This window comes from Paramisgurnus dabryanus, chromosome 21 (assembly GCF_030506205.2).
Source record: "Paramisgurnus dabryanus chromosome 21, PD_genome_1.1, whole genome shotgun sequence".
Lineage (NCBI taxonomy): Eukaryota > Metazoa > Chordata > Actinopteri > Cypriniformes > Cobitidae > Paramisgurnus > Paramisgurnus dabryanus.
Window position 1 is genome coordinate 14,000,744 of NC_133357.1, and position 23,009 is coordinate 14,023,752.

Here is a 23,009-nt window from a genome sequence, read left to right on the forward strand (position 1 = left end):
TTCTGTTTACTGTCTTTTCCTCGCAGCGATGTATAAAAAGTGTGAACAAATGGGTTGAATAATAATCTTGTGACAATGAGTCAGAGTTTGGCAGATACGCAGACACGCATACACAAAGAGATGCATGAGCATTTATTATGATTTTCGGAGGAAAACAAAAGCCTTTTTCAGATTTATAAAGTTTACATTTTCTAATAACTGTTTACATGACTTTGTTTAAATTTAAGCTATTTATATGCCAGATCAATAGTCTAGATATTTAAATAAAAGAATACTAGCATCCGAACACATAGATGTTGTATCATCATGTCGTAATCAAATACAATTTTTTTTACGAAAGGTGCCATAGAATGTAAAAATGCATTTACCTGGGCATACATTTACCTGGGCAAAACATGGTAATGACATCGTGCAACACAATTGTTTCCTCCTCCTTATGTAAACCTTGTGCATGCAAAATACCGCTGAAAAATAGGCATGACAAAGTCGTGATTAAAGTTGAGATGTAGGGGAGAGCGGGGCACAACCTAACGGTTTTTGGTTTTGCCTCAATCAATAAAAAAAATTTGTAACACTTGCTAAAAATTAAGTTCGCAGGCAAATATTTCAATACTATTTTGTCTATATACTTGAAGTGTATATTGTTATATATCTGTCTATAATAGATGGGTATCCACACTGTATTCATTCATCCAGCCCTTATCTAACAATAGTTCAATTATAAATGGATACAAATGTCTAAATATGTGAGAAAAAGCAGCACAATTATGATAAAACATTTTTTTAATATGTAGCCCAGTCTGTAATAACCATACTACAGTTTCAAAATCAAATTCTGAGATAGTGAGCATCAAAGTCTGATTTTAGCCATTCATTTCATTATGATTTCAATCTTTGACGTGACTTTATTCAATCAATATTAAAGATATGAACAAAAATAAATTTTGACACACGATTTTTTGATAAGACAGGCACATTTATTTTGTTGGCAGCCAGCAATCATTAGTGTGTAGCCTATTTGAAACAACGGCAAGAATTACGCTAATGTTAGCAGTTTTCATATCGTAAGTGCTGAGGGGTGAGTTGTAACACAGCGTTACAATAAACCCCGCTGGGTCAAAATATTTTCATGCCCAACAAAAAAATTGCAAAGAGCGGCAGACATATTTCAAAACGAGGCTATGATTTAGTCAACAAGACACTGATTAATATGACATAGCATTAAATTTGGTATCTAAAATTTACTTGCCACCAAAACACTCATTCATCAATAACTCTCTGGAAAACATTATACATTTCCAATAATTTGCGGGATATCTTCTTTTGGTAGCGTGAAAAAAATACCGGAAATGCAAAACGCTCAACCTTGTGCAACAATGTAAACAGTCCGTGTTACAACTAACCTAATACAGGCTCAAACATAAGGTCTATTTACACACACAGAGCTACTTAAATGAGCTGCTCTGAGAAACAGCCAATCAGAGCAGAGCTCAACATTATTATTCATGACCCTTTCAAATAACGTAATAATAGACCACTTCATTCTAAAGGCATGTCTAATGGACATGCAAAACCATCTTTGCATAATTTTTGCACTTAATAAAGCCACATACCTTCTATGTAGATATCAGAGAACAATCAAACATATTATTTTAATGCATTCTTTGGCACCTTAAGTTATTTTTCTATAAAGAGAAACAGGGAATGAAGTGACACAGCTGTTATAAAGCTGTTTTACATAAAATATGTTTACAATCGTAATGCGTCAAAAGTGTTCTCGTTGTGTAATTGATAGGGCATGTCGCTAGCAACGTCACCACCATTGGTTTGATTTTCAAAGCACACTGCAAATCCGTGCATAAATGCAATGCAGATGTTAGTTTTCTTTGGTGGGTTAGGAAACAAACTAAGATTAGCATTGATGAGAAAACATGAGAAGCTTTTACAGTTAATGTCAGACATTTTGTGGCCAGTATATTTTATGACATCTACACTAAACTGATAGATCTACAGCTTTCAGTTGATAGAAAAATCGTGTAGGTCTTTTAAAGTAGTGTACAGTAGCTTTGGTGCAGCATTTTTCTGCTGAGTCAGACAGAAGTTGGTGAAGACTGTGACTAAAAATAAAGCATACACTAAAACATTTTCCCTCTTTTTCCCCCTCACTCTTTCTCCTGTCTGTCTCAGATGTGGAGCAGATGGCCATTGACTGGCTTACAGGAAATTTCTACTTCGTGGATGATGTAGATGACCGTATATTTGTGTGCAGTAAAGATGGCTCCACCTGTGTCATCTTGTTGGACCTGGAACTTTATAACCCGAAAGGAATCGCACTGGACCCGGCGATGGGGTGAGACTTTATCCGCTCCATTCATGCCTCTTTCCCCTAAAACCTTTTGTATACTGTTACCTAAGTGAATCATTGCTCAACAGCATAACTTTTGCAATTTATACATCATTGCAGACACAGATTTTTGTAATTGTTGACACTGCATTCATAATTTTGCTTTATACCCACAGTATCAGTTCCTGTAAATGTCTGTCTGTCCCTCATGAGTTTATGAATCAGCAGCTTTAGTTCCCTAACCAAAATTTTACAATAAGACAAAAAAGCCATCACCATCAGACAATGAGTTTGTATAATTATTTTCACAAAGCCTGTTTGAGCTTTTTGGTTACACATAAATAGCAATTACATAAACAAATCAGTGACTCCTTACCTCACCCCGTTTTGACAATGACACACTAGTAATAATGAATTATAATGATGTAGTAATTATTGTTGGTTTTGGATTTTATAGAAATTGTCAGTTTGTCCGTATTTGATTTCAACACATATAAAAAAGTACATAATTTAACATGCGATAGAGAGGCATACGTTGTGGATTGCGCATTTATATTTAGGGTCATGTTGTATAGAAATTAAAAGACTTTTTGGACTTTAGCTTATTCACCGTATCCCAGAGAGTTAGGTAAGTCACACCCTTTTCATCTCTTTGCGTGCCTTAACTCTGTCTGACGCACCCACCGATAGTCTAGCTTGGCACAAAGACTGGAAGTAAATGGCTCCAGCTAGCATACTGCTATGCTAATAAGTCACAAAATAACGCCAACATTTTCCTTTTTATATGTTGTGACTACAAATTACAACATATAAATAGGAAGATGTTGTTGTTATTTTGTCACTTATTGGGAGCAGTATGCTAGCTGGAGCCATCTACTTTCAGTCTTTGTGCTAAGCTAGGCTAGCGGTGGGTGCGTCAGACAGAGTTATGGCATGCACAGAGATGAAAAAGCTATGTATGGTCTTATCTAACTCTAGTGTTAAAAACTAGGCGTGTTCCTTTAACAGTAAGTATATTTCTCTGAAAATTAATGTAATTTAAACAAAATATTTAAATGTTGGCATTATTGTATTCCAAACAATATTCTTTACTACTACATTGTAAAATATTTACAAATGTTAAAGGACAAGTTCGGTATTTTAGACTTAAAGCCCTGTTTTCAGATTGTTTATGATGAAATAGAACGGTTTTGACTCAAATTTGGACATATGATGCTGGCCCGAGAATTTTCGGGTGTTTCTTGTATCACCCCCCACCTCTATAATGGCTTTATAGGTGCACAGGAACAATCCTTCCTAAAATGCATTAAACTTTCATTTACAAAGACGTGAAACTCACCGAGTGGTCAGGGGTGTTCACTGATATGCTCACACAAAAATCGCTGCAAAAGATGCTTTCCAACAGGTTTTATCGTAGTTTTTTCCAACTCCATTGACATGTATTAGATGTGCTGTGAGGTACGGTATTACTCCGCGCCGGGAACTTTGTTTCTTTTCTTGCAATTGACAAAGGCGGATTATCGCCACCACCTGGGCTGGAGCATCTATTATTCAAGCTCTCAACGAAGAATGTACGGGTGTGAGGCGTTTGGAAAAATAGGTCCACAAGTTTACAACGAATGGTAAAACGCCTGTTGGAAAGCATCTTTTGCAGCGATTTTTGTGTGAGCATATCAGTGAACACCCCTGACCACTCGGTGAGTTTCACATCTTTCTAAACAAAAGTTTAATGCATTTTAGGAAGGATTGTTCCAGTGAAACCCATACACCCATTGTAGAGGTGGGAGGTGAAAAACAAACACCCGATAAATCTCGGGGCAGCCGCATATGTTGAAATTTCAGTCAAAACCGTTCTATTTTATCATAAACAATCTGAAAACAGGGATTTAAGTGTAAAATACCGAACTTGTCCTTTAACTGATATTTATTTAAAAAAATCCTTGTCTGTAGATGAAAATTTTCATTTCAGAACTCAAAACTCAAAAATAAACATCTTTCACAGCAATGAATTTAAGAGGATATTTGTTTAGATTTTGCATGTCATAATGCAGAAAAATTTAGTTGTCCAAAACAATTTTATTTTGAGCATACAGTTTTGAAAATTTTACATAAATGAAATCAAAATTTTTGCTAATTTAGTTTTTTTATAAAATACTATGCACTTTTTGATGTCTCTTTTTTTCCTTTTTGCCCTCTCTTTTTCCAGGAAAATGTTTTTCACAGACTACGGCCAGATCCCTAAGGTGGAACGCTGTGACATGGATGGGCAGAACCGCACAAAGCTGGTAGACAGTAAAATCGTCTTCCCTCACGGAATCACGCTGGACCTGGTCAGCAGGCTGGTTTACTGGGCTGATGCTTACCTAGATTACATCGAGGTGGTGGATTATGAGGGCAAAAACAGACAGACCATCATTCAGGGATTACTGGTACGTGTGGTTTCATGAACAGTTATTCTGAAACATTTTAGCGTGTGCCCCTCCCCCCCTATTATAAGTTGCATGACACTAAACAATCTCAAACTTAGAATTGCAATAAATCAAAACATGTTAAATTATACATCACAGATGTCACTCATTGACGTCATCATTCTCAGTGGAAACTCATGATTTGCAGAACCAACATTGTTTCATCTTAAACTTATAGCTGTTCCCAGCAATGCAAACTAACCTTGTGCAATGTGTCTTTGAGTCACTTTTTTGTGGTCATCTTACAACGTTTTATGTCTCTTTGCATTTTAGTGCATCCCTAAATTAAAGGCTAGCGTTTTCATTTTGACCATACAGTTTCGTACTGTTTTGTTACAGTAGAAATCAATCTCTCTTTGTATACAATTCACTATAGGTCACAGAAGGAGTTTATTTTACTGTTGTGCTTCAAGTGGCTCAGTATAATTATTTAATTAAAGAAGCCCACCCAAATTGATATAAGACTTGTAATGTAACCACATGCCTTGGCCACCACTTTCATTGATTTAGTAAAAATTATATATATGTAATGTAATTATATATAACATATATATTTAATGCACTGAAAATCTTAAATATTACTGTACACCATGTTACACTTTTGCATCACTGTGGCTCTCAATTGTTACCTTTGTTTGTCTCTCTTATATTGCCAGATCGAGCATCTCTACGGTCTTACTGTGTTTGAGAATTATTTGTACGCCACCAACTCTGATAACGCAAACATGCAGCCCAAGACCAGCGTGATTCGAGTCAACCGTTTCAATAGTTCAGACTTCCAGGTAGTGACTCGTGTAGACAAAGGCGGGGCTCTTCATGTGTACCACCAAAGACGCCAGCCCGCAGGTATGACATCCCCAGGGCAGTTTATTGAAATTCTGTGCTATGGATCTAAATATTGACACCCGGCAAAGCCACACAAAACAAAAATGATTACTAAGTAGCTGTTATTTACTACTGGTTCCTTAAAGATAAAATTTAGCTTTTTCACACAGTTCGTAGTCACGCGTGTGCTCCGGATCCGTATGGAAAGCCGGGCGGCTGCTCCGATATCTGCCTGCTGGGTAACAGTCACAAAAGCCGGACCTGTCGCTGCCGCTCTGGTTTCAGCCTGGGAAGTGATGGAAAGTCCTGCAAGAGTAAGTGAAATCCAATCCAGATAGTGTTACTCGACAAATTTTCCCTTTAGGATTTCTGCTACTAGTGAATACAATGATAAGGCGCTAAATGCTCAATATATTTTCACCACAGAACCCGAGCATGAGCTCTTTCTGGTATACGGTAAGGGTCGACCGGGTGTCATACGCGGTATGGACCTGCACGCCAGGGTGTATGATGAACACATTATTCCCATTGAGAACCTGAACAACCCCAGAGCTCTCGACTTTCATGCCGAGACCGAATTCATCTATTTCGCTGATGCCACCAGCTACCTCATTGGCCGGCAGAAGATTGATGGTACTGAGAGGGACATAATAGTGAAGGATGGTAAGTGCAAAATAATGATAACCATGTTATTGCTAGAGTGACTTTAACATATCTCCATCCAGTGTTGGACACTTTTTTCAACTCATTTGTTTTTTTATTCAATAGGTATTCATACAGTAGAAGGTATTGCCGTGGATTGGATGGGACAGAATTTGTATTGGACTGATGATGGCCCCAAAAAGACCATTAGTGTGGCCAAACTGGAAAAGGCCTCTCAAACTCGCAAGACCCTTATTGAGGGCAAGATGACCCATCCCAGAGCCATAGTAGTGGACCCTGCTCGTGGGTAAGTGTTGGCATAATGTTTTATTTAAGAGTTCACACACAAGTGAAAATTCTGTCCGAACCTGTATGAGATGAAAACAGTGACAAAAGCTAAAAAAATCTGAAGTTTAACCATTATGCCACATCACCATAAATGAATAAGCGGCATAGAGGTATTTGACCGGCAGTCTAAATCCATATTTTGTTGCAGAATGATGTACTGGAGTGACTGGGAGGAGGAGCCTAAAGAAACTAATCGTGGTAGTATAAAGAAGGCCTGGATGGATGGATCCAACGCTGGCATCCTCCTCACATCTAAAACTGTGCTTTGGCCCAATGGCCTTAGCCTGGACATCCAGCAGGGCGTCCTGTACTGGGTAGATGCATACTATGACCGAATTGAGATGGTGTTACTCAACACTACAGAACGAAGGGTAAGGAATAGTATACTTAGAGTTTAACATGGTATTATAATGTTGTGATGCCGGCAATTAAAATACAGAAATGAATTTTATTTGAGTTTTTGGTGAGTTTATCTCTACACTGTGGTTTAGATTTGTAATATGACCATTACATGCAACACGTTTTGGCTTATCAGAATCAATATCAGTGCATCATAAAAGAAACATTGTTTTCTGTTTGAGCAGACAGTTTATGAAGGACAGGAGCTGAACCATCCCTTTGGCCTGTGCCACTATAAGAACTTCCTGTTCTGGAATGAGTACCGCGGTGGTGGAATCTACAAGCTGGACATGGAGACTAAGAAAGTCACACTGCTACGCAACGAACGACCACCAATCTATGAGATTCGCACATATGATGCACAACAACAGCAGAGTATGAAACACTAAGCACCTTTTTAAAAAAGTGTGTCATATAATGGCGCTTTTTCATTGCATAGTACCCCACGGTGTGGTTTGGCTCGGGTCAGCTTACTTTTGGAGGCTTTTCCACTGGTGCAGTACGTAGTACCCAATACTTTTTTTTAGTACCAACTCTGTTGGGGTTCCAAGCGACCTGGGCTGATACCAAACTGTGACGCGAAAACACTGTGGATCACTGATTGGTCTGAGAGAATTGTAACTACCAGCATCATCGCTATAATGTAAAAGATTCACTTTACCCTCATTCTAGCTTGTGCTGTCTTGAGCAAACATGTTGTCATCTGTGCTCTGCTATAAGTTTCCAAACTCTCTTTTGGTGATATAAAACATCCACAGGTTGTGAATCAGGAACACCATAACAGTTTTTTTTCCAGACTTGCAGTTTGTGGCGGCACATTCGCGATGCGCACGTTCGCATATATGCTTAAATGCAACTTAAATGAGGCTCAGCGGAGCGCGTCGACTGACGCCACGGGTGTTTGTACAGAAACTTTCATGTGAGACAGAGATAGTGATAAACGCGATGTGCAAACATCTATTTGTGCTGGTCAATTTTAATTTTGTGGCAGACTGAGAAATAAATGAATGTATGGGAATGTACAACGACGCTCTCACTTGTATGATGTCACAGCAGTAGGCACCGCAAATATAACAACACACCTATAATCCCTCCCACTCCGAAGTGTTACTAAACTCAGTGAAAAAGAGTGAGGTGAGCTGACCCGACCTGACCCAAACCAAACAGTGGGGTACTATGCAAAGGAAAGCGCCATAAAAGTTATTATTTTGTTGTGAATGCTAACTTGTCCCATCAATTATATGTACAATCTTAGCGGTGACTAATGGGATTAAATATTTGATTGTGTCTTTTATGGACATCTGTTAAGGATGTTTTTTGTTTTGTGTAGTTACAGGCTCCAACGTGTGCCGTGCCAATAATGGTGGCTGCAGCAGTCTGTGTCTGCTTACACCCACCGGACGTTCCTGTGCCTGCGCAGACGACCAGATACTAGACGCTGATAACAAGACCTGCAAAGGTGGGTTGAAAGGATTCTGTGAAAAGGATTTTGTGTTAGTTTTGTATCAATAAAACCTGTTGGCCATCTATTTTTGTATTTATTGTAAAAACACTTGTCAAGAAAAACACTTCAAGTGATAAGAGATAAAAGATTTTCAGTTCAATACAAATTTATTTATGTTTGGATTTATTATCTTTTTTTCATTGTCCTCTATAGGACAGGTATATGATTGTTGACAGGCGTAGGTACATGGAACTCGCTTTTTTAAATAGACAGAAAGTATAAGAACCTGAGGGTAAATTTGCAATAAAACCATGAATAGTAATGTGCCATGCATAGAGAAATTGCGGTAGTACCATGTTTTGATAATGTAGTTATATATAATATGCTTTTTCTGTCTCCAGCGAATCCATCCTACGTACCTCCTCCTCAGTGCCAGCCTGGAGAGTTTGCCTGTAAGAATAATCGCTGTATTCAGGAGCGCTGGAAGTGTGATGGAGACAACGATTGTCTGGATAACAGCGACGAGGCCCCAGAGTTGTGTCGTTAGTGTTCATCTTTATTTACTCATTTTAAAAAAACGTGTTTTTTATGTGGTTGTTGCATTCGGACTGCAGTATTTTAAAGCGGTCTGCAGAATTTGTCTCCAGGGATTGAAAGTGTGAAATATGATGAAATTATCTCCTTTGATCTGTCGCAGACCAGCACACCTGTCCAGCGGATCGATTTAAGTGCCAAAATAACCGCTGTATCCCTCTGCGCTGGCTGTGTGATGGAGACAATGACTGCGGCAATGATGAAGATGAGTCTAACAGCACCTGCTCAGGTATTGTGGGCTTTCGGTGAATCTGACCAAAATTGAATCAGATTGTCACTACATTCAAAATGCTATGCTGTATATTTCTTAACCCTACAGTACAAAAAAATGAAATGCAGTTTCATAAATGAGCATCTCTGTGTAAAGCAATGATTATCTGAATGCTCTATTCACATTATATTTATATTATAAACAATATGTGTTAGTGATGCACCGATGTATCGGCCGCCGATATTTATCGGCCGATTTTTTGTGAATTTGAAAGCATCGGCATATCGGTAATAGCATGAGAAAGGCCGATACCGATTGTTTATTAATTAACTGCATAAAGAAATCCATTATATGTAAAAAATGAGTTAAATGTTGTTAATAAAATAAATGCTGAATAGCAAAAACCACCTTTGAAGGTTGTCATGCTGTCTTATTATATTTGTTTTAGCTTTATTTGTGCCTCTCTCATTATGTTGGTCAGTTGAATGTTAATAAGATCCAATTCATGTTCAGTAAAAATAATTTGATGCAGAAATAAACTAGCTAATAGACCAACTGTATAGTATTGTATACAAGTGTTTAATATCGGTATCGGCATCGGTATCGGCCAGAAGTTGTCTGTTTAAATCGGTATCGGTATCGGCCCAAAATAATCCTATCGGTGCATCCCTAATATGTGTAATATGTCCTTGTTTCTACCGTAGCACGTACATGTCCACCTCATCAGTTCCCATGTTCCAGTGGCCGCTGCATCCCTGCTTCCTGGACGTGTGACCTGGATGATGATTGTGGGGACCGCTCGGATGAACCAGTTTCTTGTGGTATCTACATAAGTGTTTATATCTTTTGCCCTTATTACAAACAGCTTGACACTTTAAATGTTGAAAATAAAATCACCATTTTCCTACCTTTCCTTCTATCTTTGTTCTCCAGCATACCCCACCTGCTTTCCCCTCACCCAGTTCACCTGTGCCAATGGGCGCTGCATCAATGTAAACTGGCGATGTGACAACGGTAAGTTACTAAATCCATCCATCCATCTGTTTTACACATGTACATTGTTGCACCGCTGTCAAAACACCTCTTCTGCATCTGTGCATCCTCAGATAACGACTGCGGGGACAACAGCGACGAGGCCGGCTGCAGTCACTCGTGCTCCAGCGTGCAGTTTAAATGCAACAGCGGTCGCTGTATTCCCGAGTACTGGACGTGCGATGGAGACAACGACTGTGGAGATTACAGCGATGAGACGCACGCTAATTGCACCAATCAGGGTCAGTTTGGAATCAAGGGTCTTTTTGGAAACGTAAATGTGATCCATTTGTAATCTTAGGCAAGCTTGCTAAGTCTTAAGCCAGGTGCACACTGTGCAATTTTGGCCATGATTTTGAAAGGCTAGGCTAAAATCTGCGGTGTTTAATCGCTATTTTCTTCCACAGACAGCAGATTAAAGAACACTCTGGGATGTTTGTGTAATTAAAGGGACACTCCGCTTTTTTGAAAATATGCTCATCTTCCAGCTCCCCTAGAGTTAAACATTTGATTTTTACCGTTTTGGAATCCATTCAGCTGATCTCTGGGTCTGGCGCTACCACTTTTAGCATAGTTTAGCATAATCCATTAAATCTGATTAGACCATTAGCATCGTGCAAAAAAATAACGTTAAAAAAAGAGTTTCGATATTTTCGATCTCTTCTGTAGTTACATCGTGTACTAAGAACGACGGCAAAATTAAAAGTTGCGATTTTTAAGCAGAGATGGCTAGGAACTATACTCTCATTCTGGCGTAATAATCAAGGACTTTGCTGCCGTAACATGGCTGCAGCAGGTGCAATTATATTAAGCAGTGCCTGAAAATAGTGCCCTGCTATTGAAAGTAACCAAGGGGACTATTTTCGGGCAGTGCGTAAAATCACTTTGCCTGCTGCAGCCATGTTACGGCAGCAAAGTCACTGATTATTACGCCAGAATGAGAGTATAGTTCCTAGCCATATCGGCCTAGAAAATCAGAACTTTTCATTTTCAGTCGGTCTTAGTACACAATGTAACTACAAAAGAGTCAAGTTTAAAATAGGAAAAATATAAAAACTCTTTGGTTATTTTTTAGCGCGATGCTAATGGTCTAATCAGATTCAATAGATTATGCTAAGCTATGCTACAAGTGGTAGCGCTAGACCCAGCTGAATTTATTCCAAAACGGTAAAATTCAAATATTTAACTCTAGGGGAGCTGGAAGATGAGCATATTTTCAAAAAAAAGTGGAGTGTCCCTTTAATGACAAAAACATCCCACAGTGTGACAGTACTTATATCTGGGATACAGTCTGACATGCAACAATCAGAGAACGCTATTTTAAATCGCACAGTTTGTGCTTTAAGTGAAGGAGTGTGGTTTGATGTAGTAGACTTTTGTTTTATCATCAAGTCTGGTTAACATTTTTAGCTTAATCTGATACATCCAAACCCCAAATTTGTGTATTAATTTTGGCAATCTGATTGGATCTGAAGACTTTCTTCATTGCTTGCTAGTTTTATGTGCCGTGTGCATCAGACGGTGACGTCCGAGACTACTTTCTGACGTAAGGTTCTGGGTTGCGATCATAAACACAGTTCACAAACAGGCTCACTGCCAAACCAAGTTCACAGAGGTTTTTCAGGACCTTACATAAGCAAACTTTCACACTTGAATGCTGTGGGCTTTCAGACGTACCTCTGATTTCGGTCAAAACCGCAGTGAGTGACGCAGCTATTAATGGCAGTAAATAGTGATTTCGCAAACCGTCCTATCATCCCCCCTTTTTTGAGGCCTGCGGTGAAGTACGTATACCACAACCCTTGAAGAATGTCTGAGGGCAAAAGGGGGGATAAGGAGTTCCTGTGGAGGTCTGTGTTCTGAGAGCTGCTGTCTAGAGAGATTACACAGATGTGCCGGCACGCTTGACGCACGGGCCACAGGAGTGTCCGCACGTGCAATTTAGTACATATCTCTCTTTCCACATATCATGTCTGTGGCTTTTTTCTTAATGGTTAATTGGCCGGTTGTTGGTCGGGACAGGAAGAGAGGGGTTACGCTATGTTTGTTTTGGTCCTTTGTCTCTCTAATCCCTATGGCATGCTGGTGCTTAATAGACTCCGAAAATCAATGCTGCAGAAACTTGCCGGACATCTAATGAGAGTTCTGGGCCTTTTGGGAGTCCGGCAAATTGTTAGGTTGTGTGTAAGGATGTAGACCTGTCAGAGGACATCACTACAATACAGATGTTTCTCATAAAATGTATAAGCAGTATAGTCAGGAGGGTGGGTAGAATAACCAAAAACTTAAGTAAAAGTACAAGTAATATAGAAATATCTACTCGGGTAGGAGTCTAAATTACTTGCATGTTTTTTCATATATGATAAGAATCAGCAATTTAATTCGTATTGGTATTGACTACTGACAACTTGGTTTTTTTTTTACAGTCGAGACAACTTTAGTTTGTATGTGTGACAGTGAATTCATGCAGCTCTGGGTGTCTGATGTCATTAGGGTCAGACCATCCCACAAGATTCCCGAACTGGGACACACTTCTCTCTGTTCACGGGCAGAGTCTGGTTTTCTCCATTACACTTTTGGCAGTCTCTGCCAGACCGTAACCTTTGCCATGAGGGACGGCCTTTATGTTTGATTCTTATTGATGGCCGTCACAGTGCCAGCCATGGGCCGACGTTCATGAGAAAGTTTGTTTTGGATAAGAGTTCATTGTGGTTGTGCCTCACAAAAGTTACAGTCTCCTTCCTTGGGAACTGATTCTTTATGTCAAAAGGCCCAGTTGTCATTACCGTAAAATTTCCTTTGTATGCATGATCTCAACATTCATGTTCTTTTTCTCTGTAGCCACGCGTCCTCCTGGCGGTTGCCATACGGATGAATTCCAGTGCGGAGTGGACGGCTTGTGCATCCCCATGCGCTGGCGCTGCGACGGAGACACGGACTGCATGGACCTCAGCGATGAGAAGAACTGTGAAGGTGTCACTCATATGTGTGACCCTGCCGTCAAGTTCACGTGCAAGGATTCAGGTCAGTGCTTGAAGGGTCAACACGAACCCACTCATATGATGAACCAAAACTTAAGGATTTATATAATAGTTTTTAGTTCAGCGTCAGATGTTGATAAAATAATCTTGCAGATATGCCTCATGGAAATTAAGCGGACACTCCACTTTTTTGAAAATATGCTCATTTCCAGCTCCCCTAGAGTTAAACATTTGATTTTTACCTTTTTGGAATCCATTCAGCTGATCTCCAGGTCTGGCGTTAGCACTTTTAGCATAGCTTAGCATAATCCATTGAATCTGATTAGACCATTAGCATCGCGCAAAAAAATAACCAAAGAGTTTCAATATTTTTCGGATTTAAAACTTGACTCTTCCTTTAGTTACATTGTGTACTAAGACCAACGGAAAATTAAAATTTGCGATTTTCTAGGCAGATATGGCTAGGAAGTATACTGTCATTCAGTGCGCAATGATATTCGCACTGCCCGAAAATAGTCCCCTTGGTAACTTTCAATAGCAGGGGACTATTTTCTTGCAGTGCGTAATATCACTACGCCTGCTGCAGCCATGTTACAGCTGCAAAGTCATTGATTATTACGCCAGAATGAGAGTATAGTTCCTAGCCATATCTGTGTCTAGAAAATCGCAACTTTTTATTTTCCATCGGTCTTAGTACACAATGTAACTGCAGAAGAGTCAAGTTATAAATAGGAAAAATATTGAAACTCTTTGGCTATTTTTTAGCACAATGCTAATGGTCTAATCAGATTCAATGGATTATGCTAAGCTATGCTAAAAGTGGTACCGCCAGACCCAGAGATCAGCTGATCAAATGTTTAACTCTAGAGGAGCTGAAAAATGAGCATATTTTCAAAAAAGTGGAGTGTCCCCTTAATTCCATAATGTGCAACAAAACATTTTGCAATTCAAAATTAAAGCATGCTTCAAGGCTGTGGCTTATGTTCAAGTTGGCTATTTGAAACAAATTTGTTTTTACTCCATCCACCCAGAAAAGACTCATCAATTCACGGGTCTTCACAACTTGTTACGCTAACTGATTTTGACAATTGAATTAACCATGTTGGCTGAGGTGTCTCGTCATATGATGTCAAGCATAAATGAATGCCCCATAGTATACAGGAAGTGAAAATGTCTCAGTGACAACATATTAGTTGATGTCACAACACATCCATCAAGATCGAAAGTAATTCCTTCCTTAAGCGTCTGTTTTTGGCGTACACATACATTGCACAAATGCTTACTCTGTGTATGTGTGGTTTTAGCACGATGCATCAGTAAGGCCTGGGTGTGTGATGGCGACAGCGATTGTGAAGATAACTCTGATGAAGATAACTGCGAGGCACTCGTGTGCAAGCTCTCCCACCACGTCTGCGCCAGCAACGACTCCATCTGCCTACCTGCCGATAAACTGTGCGACGGCAAGGACGACTGCCCCGATGGATCGGATGAGAAGCTCTGCAGTAATTCACGCAACTTTCCCATTAGCATATGAGACTTGAATTGAAATAATTTAAGCAGCTCACAAACATACTTCTCCTTCTTTTTTACCCATTATAGATCTTTGCTCGGTTGATAACGGAGGCTGCAGCCACAACTGCACCATTGCTCCTGGTGAGGGCATCCTGTGCTCTTGCCCGCCTGGCATGGAGCTTGGTACTGACAACAAGACTTGCCAGATTCAGAGCTTCTGCGCCAAGCACCTGAAGTGCAGCCAGCGTTGCCTTCAGGAAAAGGCTACTGTTAAGTGTGCATGCTACGAGGGCTGGGCACTAGGGCCGGATGGGGAAAGCTGCAAAAGCACGGGTGAGAAATTGTGCAGAGAGAAAATATACCTGGTAATGATGCCAAAGTCATAAATAAAAGTAGGACATGCTTTGGTGAGCTGTAGGAAATTTGTCAAATGGTAGAGCATATGGTTTTAAAGCATTTACTCTTACCAAACCTGAATTACTCCTAAAATCATACCACATAGGACAACTGGCCTTTGGGAGTAAAAGTTAATCGAATGGTTTCCTAATTTGCAGTGTTATTGCTTCCCTTTAGATCCATTCAAGCCATTCATCATCTTCTCGAACCGACACGAGATCCGCCGGATTGACCTGTACAAGGGCGAGTTCAGCGTGCTGGTACCGGGTCTGAGGAACACCATCGCTTTGGATTTCCACCTCAACCAGAGCGCCCTCTACTGGACTGACGTGGTGGAGGACAAGATCTATCGAGGAAAACTCTCTGAAAACGGAGGTGAATGAATGTCTCTTACAGAAAATTGCTGTTACCTTGTTAACATGGTAATGACGTGTTGAAAACCTGGATTTGATTCCATTGCCCTCTCATAGCAGATGTTATAACTGTTGTATATTCACAAAATTTGTCTAATAGATTTCAAGTCAAAATTATTTTCTGTGGCAATCGATTGCACGCCACAGATTTGATTAATAGACTGCAAAGGGATAGTTTACCTAAAAATTTTAATTTTGTCATCATTTACTCACTCTCATGTTTTTACAAACCTGTATAAATGTCTTTGTTCTTATTCACACAAAGGAAGATATTTTGAGGAATGTTCATAACCAAACCTATCAGAAGCCCCATTATCTTCCATAATATTCTTTTTTCCTACTGTGGAAGTACATGGGGCCATCAGAATTAGTTTTTTGGGTGAACTATCCCTTTAAATATTTATTTAAACCAAATGCCATAAAAATGCCTTTTTAATTTGTCAATTTCTATATTAGTCTTTGTGTTGTTCAACTTTATTAGTTACTAATGAAAAACGCAACTTCAATAACATTTTAAAGAGTTAAAGATGTTAACTTTGATGTCCTGTTGTGTTTTCCTACATTGTGTTGTTTTCTTCAGCATACCGAGTTAGACCAAAAACATTACAAGCACGTTTGGTCCACAAAGCCAGAGCATGATGTGTTTCATACTGTGTGTGTGTGTGTGATTTGGAGGAATGTGAAAGCCTCTGTCGTCATTCATTTGTATCACTGCTGGTTTGCGTGACTACAGGCAAAGTAAAAGTGAAGTGTTACAAGCACCATGTATCCTCCCTTTCCGAACAGAACTTTCTAGACGTACAATAGAGTAAAAGTTTCAGATCCCTGCTGCTCCCTCTAAAAATTACTTTTTTGTACATTTAAAAAAGAGCAGCTGTCCTGTCAGTCAAATATTGAAGCATAAGGGGCGGTTCACACTTCGCATCTAAATCCACACAGAAAATGCGACCGTCTGTTGGTTCTTGTCACGTGACCTGCGGTGCGCTTGCGGCATTCTAGAAATTTGAAATGTTTTTAACTCGATGCGGTGCGGACGCACCTGAAAAAAACTAGTACGTCGCACCGTGTGCGTGTCGCTTCCAATATGAGCGCGCGTACAACTTAAGCAACGAAAAAGACACGATATGTGAATCTCCCCTAAGTGCTCTTTTGATGTCTGCCACTTTTCCGCTCTCTATGCTCCTTCAAAAACCTGTGCTGTGGCAGGCGTCAAAAAACGCAAAGCACTCAGCGCTCATACACATATATAACGCTTACTGCCCATAAAAAATAATTAAACGCGTTCCGTTCACATATTGTGTGTTTTGCGTGCTCAAGTTTGTTATTGTAAATGTAGGCTTGTGGTATGCGTGCTCATAATGGAAGTGGCGCGGTGCGACACGCAATTTTTTTTTCCTGGCGCGTCCGCATCGCATAAACTTAAAAACATCTCAACTTTTCAGAATGCCGCAAGTGCTCCGCAGGTCATGTGACGAGAACCTACGCGCCTAACTGTGGGTTCACAGTTCAACGTTTTGCGCGAGTAGATTACATACAAAGTCAATGCAAAGACGCGATCAGACACATCCTCGTGTGGGCGATGCAAATGACTCTATATAGGGGGCACGTTTGCCACAAAAACACACGCTATTTCGCCTCAAACGCGAAAAATTTGCATTACATGAACTTAAATCCCGCAAGTAATCTAGAGCGAGTAACGCGATGCCCTGCGTTTATGTGTACGTAGCATAATGGTTTCAATGCGTTGTAAGGCGCTACATGTGAACGGCCCCTAATGCTACATTCAGACCAGCCGTGGTAGAGGCGTCAAGCGCAAGTGATTTAAATTAAGTCACACCACATAGGACTTTAAGTTAAGTCAATGTAAAGACGCGTTGATGCGCGTCTAAAGGTCTCGCAGCGTGAATAAGGCGTTTAGCGCGGCGCGGTAGAATGGCGTGAATTAAGCGTTGCTGCGGGAAACGTGCCGCAAAAATTTGAACTTTGGCAAAAAAACGTGCCGTGTTAACCAGTCAGGAGCTTGCTCTAGTAGTCACGTGATTACAGGAAGCAGGCGGAGTCGCAGAAGCCTATTGAAGGCCCTCCCATGACGCGAATTTCCGCTTGAATGTCTCGATGACTAGAATTTCACGCGCAGCTTTCATGTGCGAATGAAGCAAGTAAACTCAAAATGTTCAAGCGGCAAACTAGATGCGGTACACGCGAATGTGACGCCTCAAACGTGGCTGGTGTGAACCCACGGTAAGGCTGCCAACACTGTTTCAACCCATTTGAAGAGGCTATGCTGTTTGAGCCGAATTTCGAGAAACTCTGGCCATTTAAATACTGATACTCTGTTCAAAGTTTTTTGAGAGATAAGAGCGCTGAGCCGGTTGCCGTGAGTTGGGAATTCATTTATCCTTGCATATGGCTGCAGCTCAGAGCAAAAGGTTATTTATTGCAGCATTGTCTTATATGGCTGACAGGCTGGAATCAATATACAGTGGGGTCTGAAAGTCTAAGACTTTTTTTACTTTGCATCTAATGATCCATCTTATCACAAATAGACTTTCAATCTCATTTTTTTTATATATAAGTTAAACTGTTCATTTTCATGTTTAATATCTGGATTTTAATGTAGACATTTTGACCCCAGTGTGCAATAGATTATAGCTCTCCTCTCTGTTATGAACACTTTATTAAATCATTGACCAAAATCCATTATTGATAAAATAAAGTTTAAAGGCCTGGGGTCAGCTTGATACAAATTTTGTCGTCAGAATAGTACACATGTACTGTACGCGCACCATGCACGTTTTATTTTCTTTTAGTAATTAATTTATCCACAAGGTGGCAAATGTGCCCTGTGGGAACGTCGATTCACAAGATAGTCGGAAAAAAAACTGCACAAAGTAACGTGTGCAAGCTACATCAACAATTGAGGCCATACATGCACAAAGATTGTTTACATGACTTGTGTCGTCTGCTTTAGACCTAATTAACTGCTCCTTACAGACCCCTGTAGGCCAGGAGAGGTATTGCATGCATCCAATGCCTTTGTACCCAGATAAGTTGAATTAAGTATGTTTAAAAAAAAGGCTGTGCGTAAATCCTATTTACTCTTCCTTTTGTTTCAGCTCTCACTAGTTTTGAGGTGGTGATTCAGTATGGTTTGGCAACTCCAGAGGGTTTGGCTGTGGACTGGATTGCTGGAAACATCTACTGGGTGGAAAGTAACCTTGACCAGATAGAGGTAGCCAAGCTGGATGGGACCATGCGTACCACCTTGCTGGCTGGAGAGGTGGAGCATCCACGCGCCATTGCTCTTGACCCAAGAGATGGGTAAAACACATTTTGCTTTTATTAATACTCAGGAAGTAAAATTAAGATTTTGTTTGTAACAAACACTCCTTTTTTTCAGCATTCTGTTCTGGACGGACTGGGATGCAAGCTCTCCCAGGATAGAGGCAGCCTCCATGAGTGGGGAGGGACGTCGCACCATTCACAGAGAGACGGGGAACGGCGGATGGCCCAACGGTCTCACTGTGGACTATCTAGAACGTCGAATCCTTTGGATTGATGCCAGGTATGAACACCAGGACCGAAACCTATTATATCAAATTAACCTATTGCAAAGTAGTATTTGAGTGATATCTTATTTCAAGGCCAGTATGATTCATGTATGGTATGAAAATGTTAATGTTTAGATCTGATGCCATCTACTCTGCTGCATACGACGGTTCCGGCCTGATCGAGGTGCTCCGGGGTCACGAATACTTGTCACACCCCTTTGCTGTCACTATGTATGGAGGGGAGGTCTATTGGACAGACTGGAGGACCAACACTTTGGCTAAGGCCAACAAATGGACGGGACACAATGTCACAGTGGTGCAAAGAACAAACACACAGCCTTTTGATCTTCAAGTGTTTCATCCATCTCGACAACCTCAGGGTGAGAAGATGTAGAGAAATACAAATGTGGAAAATGTTACAGATTGACGAAGAGGTCATGTGATGTGCAGTGTAGTGCTGTACTGTAAATAATGCCTACTAACGTTTCACTTTGTATTTTATTAATACCACTACAAGGTATTAATATTTATGTTGGTAATAGCTGTAAATATTTCCTGTCTTCTTTGCAGCTCCCAACCCATGTGCGGCTAATGATGGGAAAGGGCCGTGCTCTCACCTGTGCCTCATCAACTACAACCAAACCTTCTCATGTGCCTGCCCGCACCTCATGAAACTCACGGCAGACAAGCACACCTGCTACGGTAAGCACTTCCACCTATCAGCACCTCTTATTTCCAATCACATGCTTTACTTGTTAGCAACTCTTGTAGACATTCTGTATGAATATATTTACATGCCAGACGTAATAAAAATAAAAATTAGATCCTGTAGATCTTGTTTAACAGTCAAGTTAACAACACTGCTGCCGTGACGCAACAGTGTTCAGTATTCCATGGTGCGATCTCCATTCCGGCTCTGTGAATATTGGAAAAGAGATGCTTGGGCGTTCAGTGATGGATAAACTCTGGCATTGGGCAGCGGCATACACAGAGTCTGGAACCGTCTGTGTCTTCTCTGTCTTTTCTTGTAAAGAATGGAAATCAGGAGATGACTATGGGCGCTGATGGGCCTGATGCATGCGTACAGCTCAGTTTGTGTGTTTAGTGGTGACGTTTGAGTTGGGGTCAGAGAATGTGGTGCGTAGTATTACCAGGAGTTACCTAGGTTGGCATGGTATTACCATGGTGTATGTCCAAGGTTTTTTAATAACAGTAAATTATGGATAATTACATACAGCTAACCCTAATCCTAAATCTAATCACATGTGTTTAATTAATATTACTTAAATGTGTAACTACACTGTAACAAGGACACCTTTAAATAGTGTTCACGTCTGGGAAAGGCATGCAAATTAATACAGTCTTAAAATAGATATATGCTCTATAGTTTTATATTTATCCTTACCTCTGCAATATTTCATTGGCAAGAATTTATTCTTGGCATAATCCGTGGAATATGACAAATTAAAGTCTGTGTTAAAAAGGTTAAATTTGGAAAAATATTAGCGGAACACATTGCATAAGCTTTTGTGCTTTATTTATGGGTGTGCCTCATACATCTTGAAAAGTGAAGCCGCTGGCTCTTTGATCGCCCCTCTGGTGACAAGTCATAAACCCCGCCCTCTCCATGCAAACAAACGGGACTCGGCTCTAAATAAAAAATTATTTACACTTCCAATAAAAATTTTCAAAAGATGTTTTTCACTTTTTTTGAAAATATGATCATTTTCCAGCTCCCCTTGAATTAAACATTAGATTTTTACAGTTTTGGAATCCATTCAGCTGATCTCCAGGTCTGGCGGTACCAACATGGCTGCAGCAGGTGCAATGATATTAGGCAGCACCTGAAAATAGTCCCCTGCTATTGAAAGTAACCAAGGGAACTATTTTCACGCAATGCATAATATCACTACGCCTGCTGCAGCCATGTTACAGCAGCAAAGTTCTTGATAATTTCGCCAAATGAGAGTATAGTTCCTAGCCATATCGGCCATTAAAATTGCAACTTTTAATTTTCTGTTGGTCTTAGTACTAGGGATGGGCACGAGTACTCGAGTACTCGAACGTGGCATCGATGATCGATCACGAAAACGATGATCATGTGGGTTTATTTATTTATTTATTGTGGATATGGCGGCATTTGGATGTCTGGTTAGCATTACAAGCGCATGTGGTAGTAAAGACTGTGTCTGGAGATGCGTGTTTGACGTCGTGTCAAGCTACGCAGACCGACGTATGACATCAGTAACATTACCATGCGTGATTAAAAAACAAACAGATAATTCCGCGCGACCGCACAACAGAAACCCTTCGATCCGCGCAATGCGCGGCAGCCCGCCAGCCCGCCGATCCTGTGAAGCCAGCCACAATTCACATCACTGAGGCACTATGGTTTAAAAGGATGTCGTGATTTTCGGAAATACAGTCAGTCAGGTGCAAAATGTACAGCGCCGTCAAAAGTTCAATGGATTATCATCTCATATTTAAACATCAAATGTCAAGAGATACCAGAGAGCCATACGAGCATTACCATTACATCTTGACTGAGGTAAGAGGACGACACGACACAGCTAAACGCGCATGATAGCAAAACACTTAAAGCTGCTTAATGTTATGAAGCTTGAGCTTTGACTGGACGTGTTTAAAAGTGCGCTGTTTTTGATGCACATCCACAAAGGGAGTTAAACTTTCTTTTTTTTTAGATAACTTAGTTGAAACCTTAGTTGAAGTCTTGCATTTTATGCAGATAGATGCACGTTGTATATTTATGTTGTATAAAGGCTTAATATTATGCAGAGTGCGTCAAATAGAAAGGGCTTCGGTTTGTGTTTATTAACCCTTTAGTTTCACTTCATCACGCAGCTTTTCCTGTTAGAGGTTTCTGTTAAAAACATTTAATTCATTAATAATCTAGTATGTTTTCATTGTTCTGTCGTAGTTTCTTCAAAATTAAGTTTTATTTGAGTTTTTTAATCAAAATATTTTCATTTTCACCATGACGTGTAAATGCCCCGCCCCTTTGATTGCCCCGCCCCCAGTTAATCGAGTACTCGTTCTTCAGACCTATGGATTAATCGAAATGAAAAAATGACATAAATGCACATCCCTACTTAGTACACAATGTAACTACAGAAGAGTAAAGTTTTAAATAAGAAATATTTTAAAACTAATTGGTTTTAGCGCAATGCTAATGGTCTAATCAGATTCAGTTGATTATGCTAAGCTATGCTAAAAGTGGTACCGCCAGACCCTGGAAAATTTGCATATTTTCAAAAAAAGTGGAGTGTCCCTTTAAGGTAGTTGTTATCACACTGATATGTTCAATTGTTTATTTTTGTAATAAGTTTCATTTTAGCTAGTAATTTGATGCTATAGAAATGGGTGAGTGTCATTATGATTGGCGTGGTTGAATTGGGCGCGCAAGTGTTTGGGCGGTAGTTTGATACCGCGGATTTGCCTCTGGCTCCACGGACGATGGTCTGACATTTTTGGCTTCAATTCATTACAATGGAAGGAATTGACGTTGCGTTGTCCATCTTTTTTTTACAGTCTATGCATATTTATAATACTCTATAAATAAATGTTGATTTTTAATTTTCTTTTCCAGAGTTCCGTCAGTTTCTGCTGTATGCTCGGCAAATTGAAATCAGAGGGGTGGACATCAATAATCCCTATTACAACTACATCATCTCCTTCACTGTGCCTGACATTGACAATGTGACGGTGGTGGATTATGATGCGCTTGAGCACCGTATCTACTGGTCAGATGTTCGCACTCAGACCATCAAACGGGCCTTCATCAATGGGACTGGAGTAGAGACAGTTGTGTCTGCTGGTGAGATGACCAGG

General features: G+C 40.1%; 1 protein-coding gene across 1 annotated transcript in view; it reads left to right on the forward strand.

Moving 5' to 3' along the window:
- Positions 1–23,009, forward strand: part of lrp1ab (low density lipoprotein receptor-related protein 1Ab) — a 116,491-nt gene that overhangs the window by 53,672 nt on the left and 39,810 nt on the right. Inside the window, exons 7-29 of the mRNA XM_073813038.1 lie at positions 2,188–2,350; positions 4,551–4,773; positions 5,469–5,658; positions 5,808–5,951; positions 6,064–6,300; positions 6,406–6,586; positions 6,776–6,998; positions 7,212–7,401; positions 8,357–8,485; positions 8,872–9,012; positions 9,168–9,293; positions 9,980–10,096; positions 10,209–10,289; positions 10,382–10,549; positions 13,149–13,331; positions 14,593–14,790; positions 14,888–15,133; positions 15,374–15,571; positions 18,726–18,930; positions 19,010–19,174; positions 19,296–19,540; positions 19,731–19,862; positions 22,768–22,995. Coding sequence (XP_073669139.1) covers positions 2,188–2,350; positions 4,551–4,773; positions 5,469–5,658; positions 5,808–5,951; positions 6,064–6,300; positions 6,406–6,586; positions 6,776–6,998; positions 7,212–7,401; positions 8,357–8,485; positions 8,872–9,012; positions 9,168–9,293; positions 9,980–10,096; positions 10,209–10,289; positions 10,382–10,549; positions 13,149–13,331; positions 14,593–14,790; positions 14,888–15,133; positions 15,374–15,571; positions 18,726–18,930; positions 19,010–19,174; positions 19,296–19,540; positions 19,731–19,862; positions 22,768–22,995 — 4,113 coding nt within the window. The remainder of the gene's footprint in view (positions 1–2,187; positions 2,351–4,550; positions 4,774–5,468; positions 5,659–5,807; positions 5,952–6,063; positions 6,301–6,405; positions 6,587–6,775; positions 6,999–7,211; positions 7,402–8,356; positions 8,486–8,871; positions 9,013–9,167; positions 9,294–9,979; positions 10,097–10,208; positions 10,290–10,381; positions 10,550–13,148; positions 13,332–14,592; positions 14,791–14,887; positions 15,134–15,373; positions 15,572–18,725; positions 18,931–19,009; positions 19,175–19,295; positions 19,541–19,730; positions 19,863–22,767; positions 22,996–23,009) is intronic.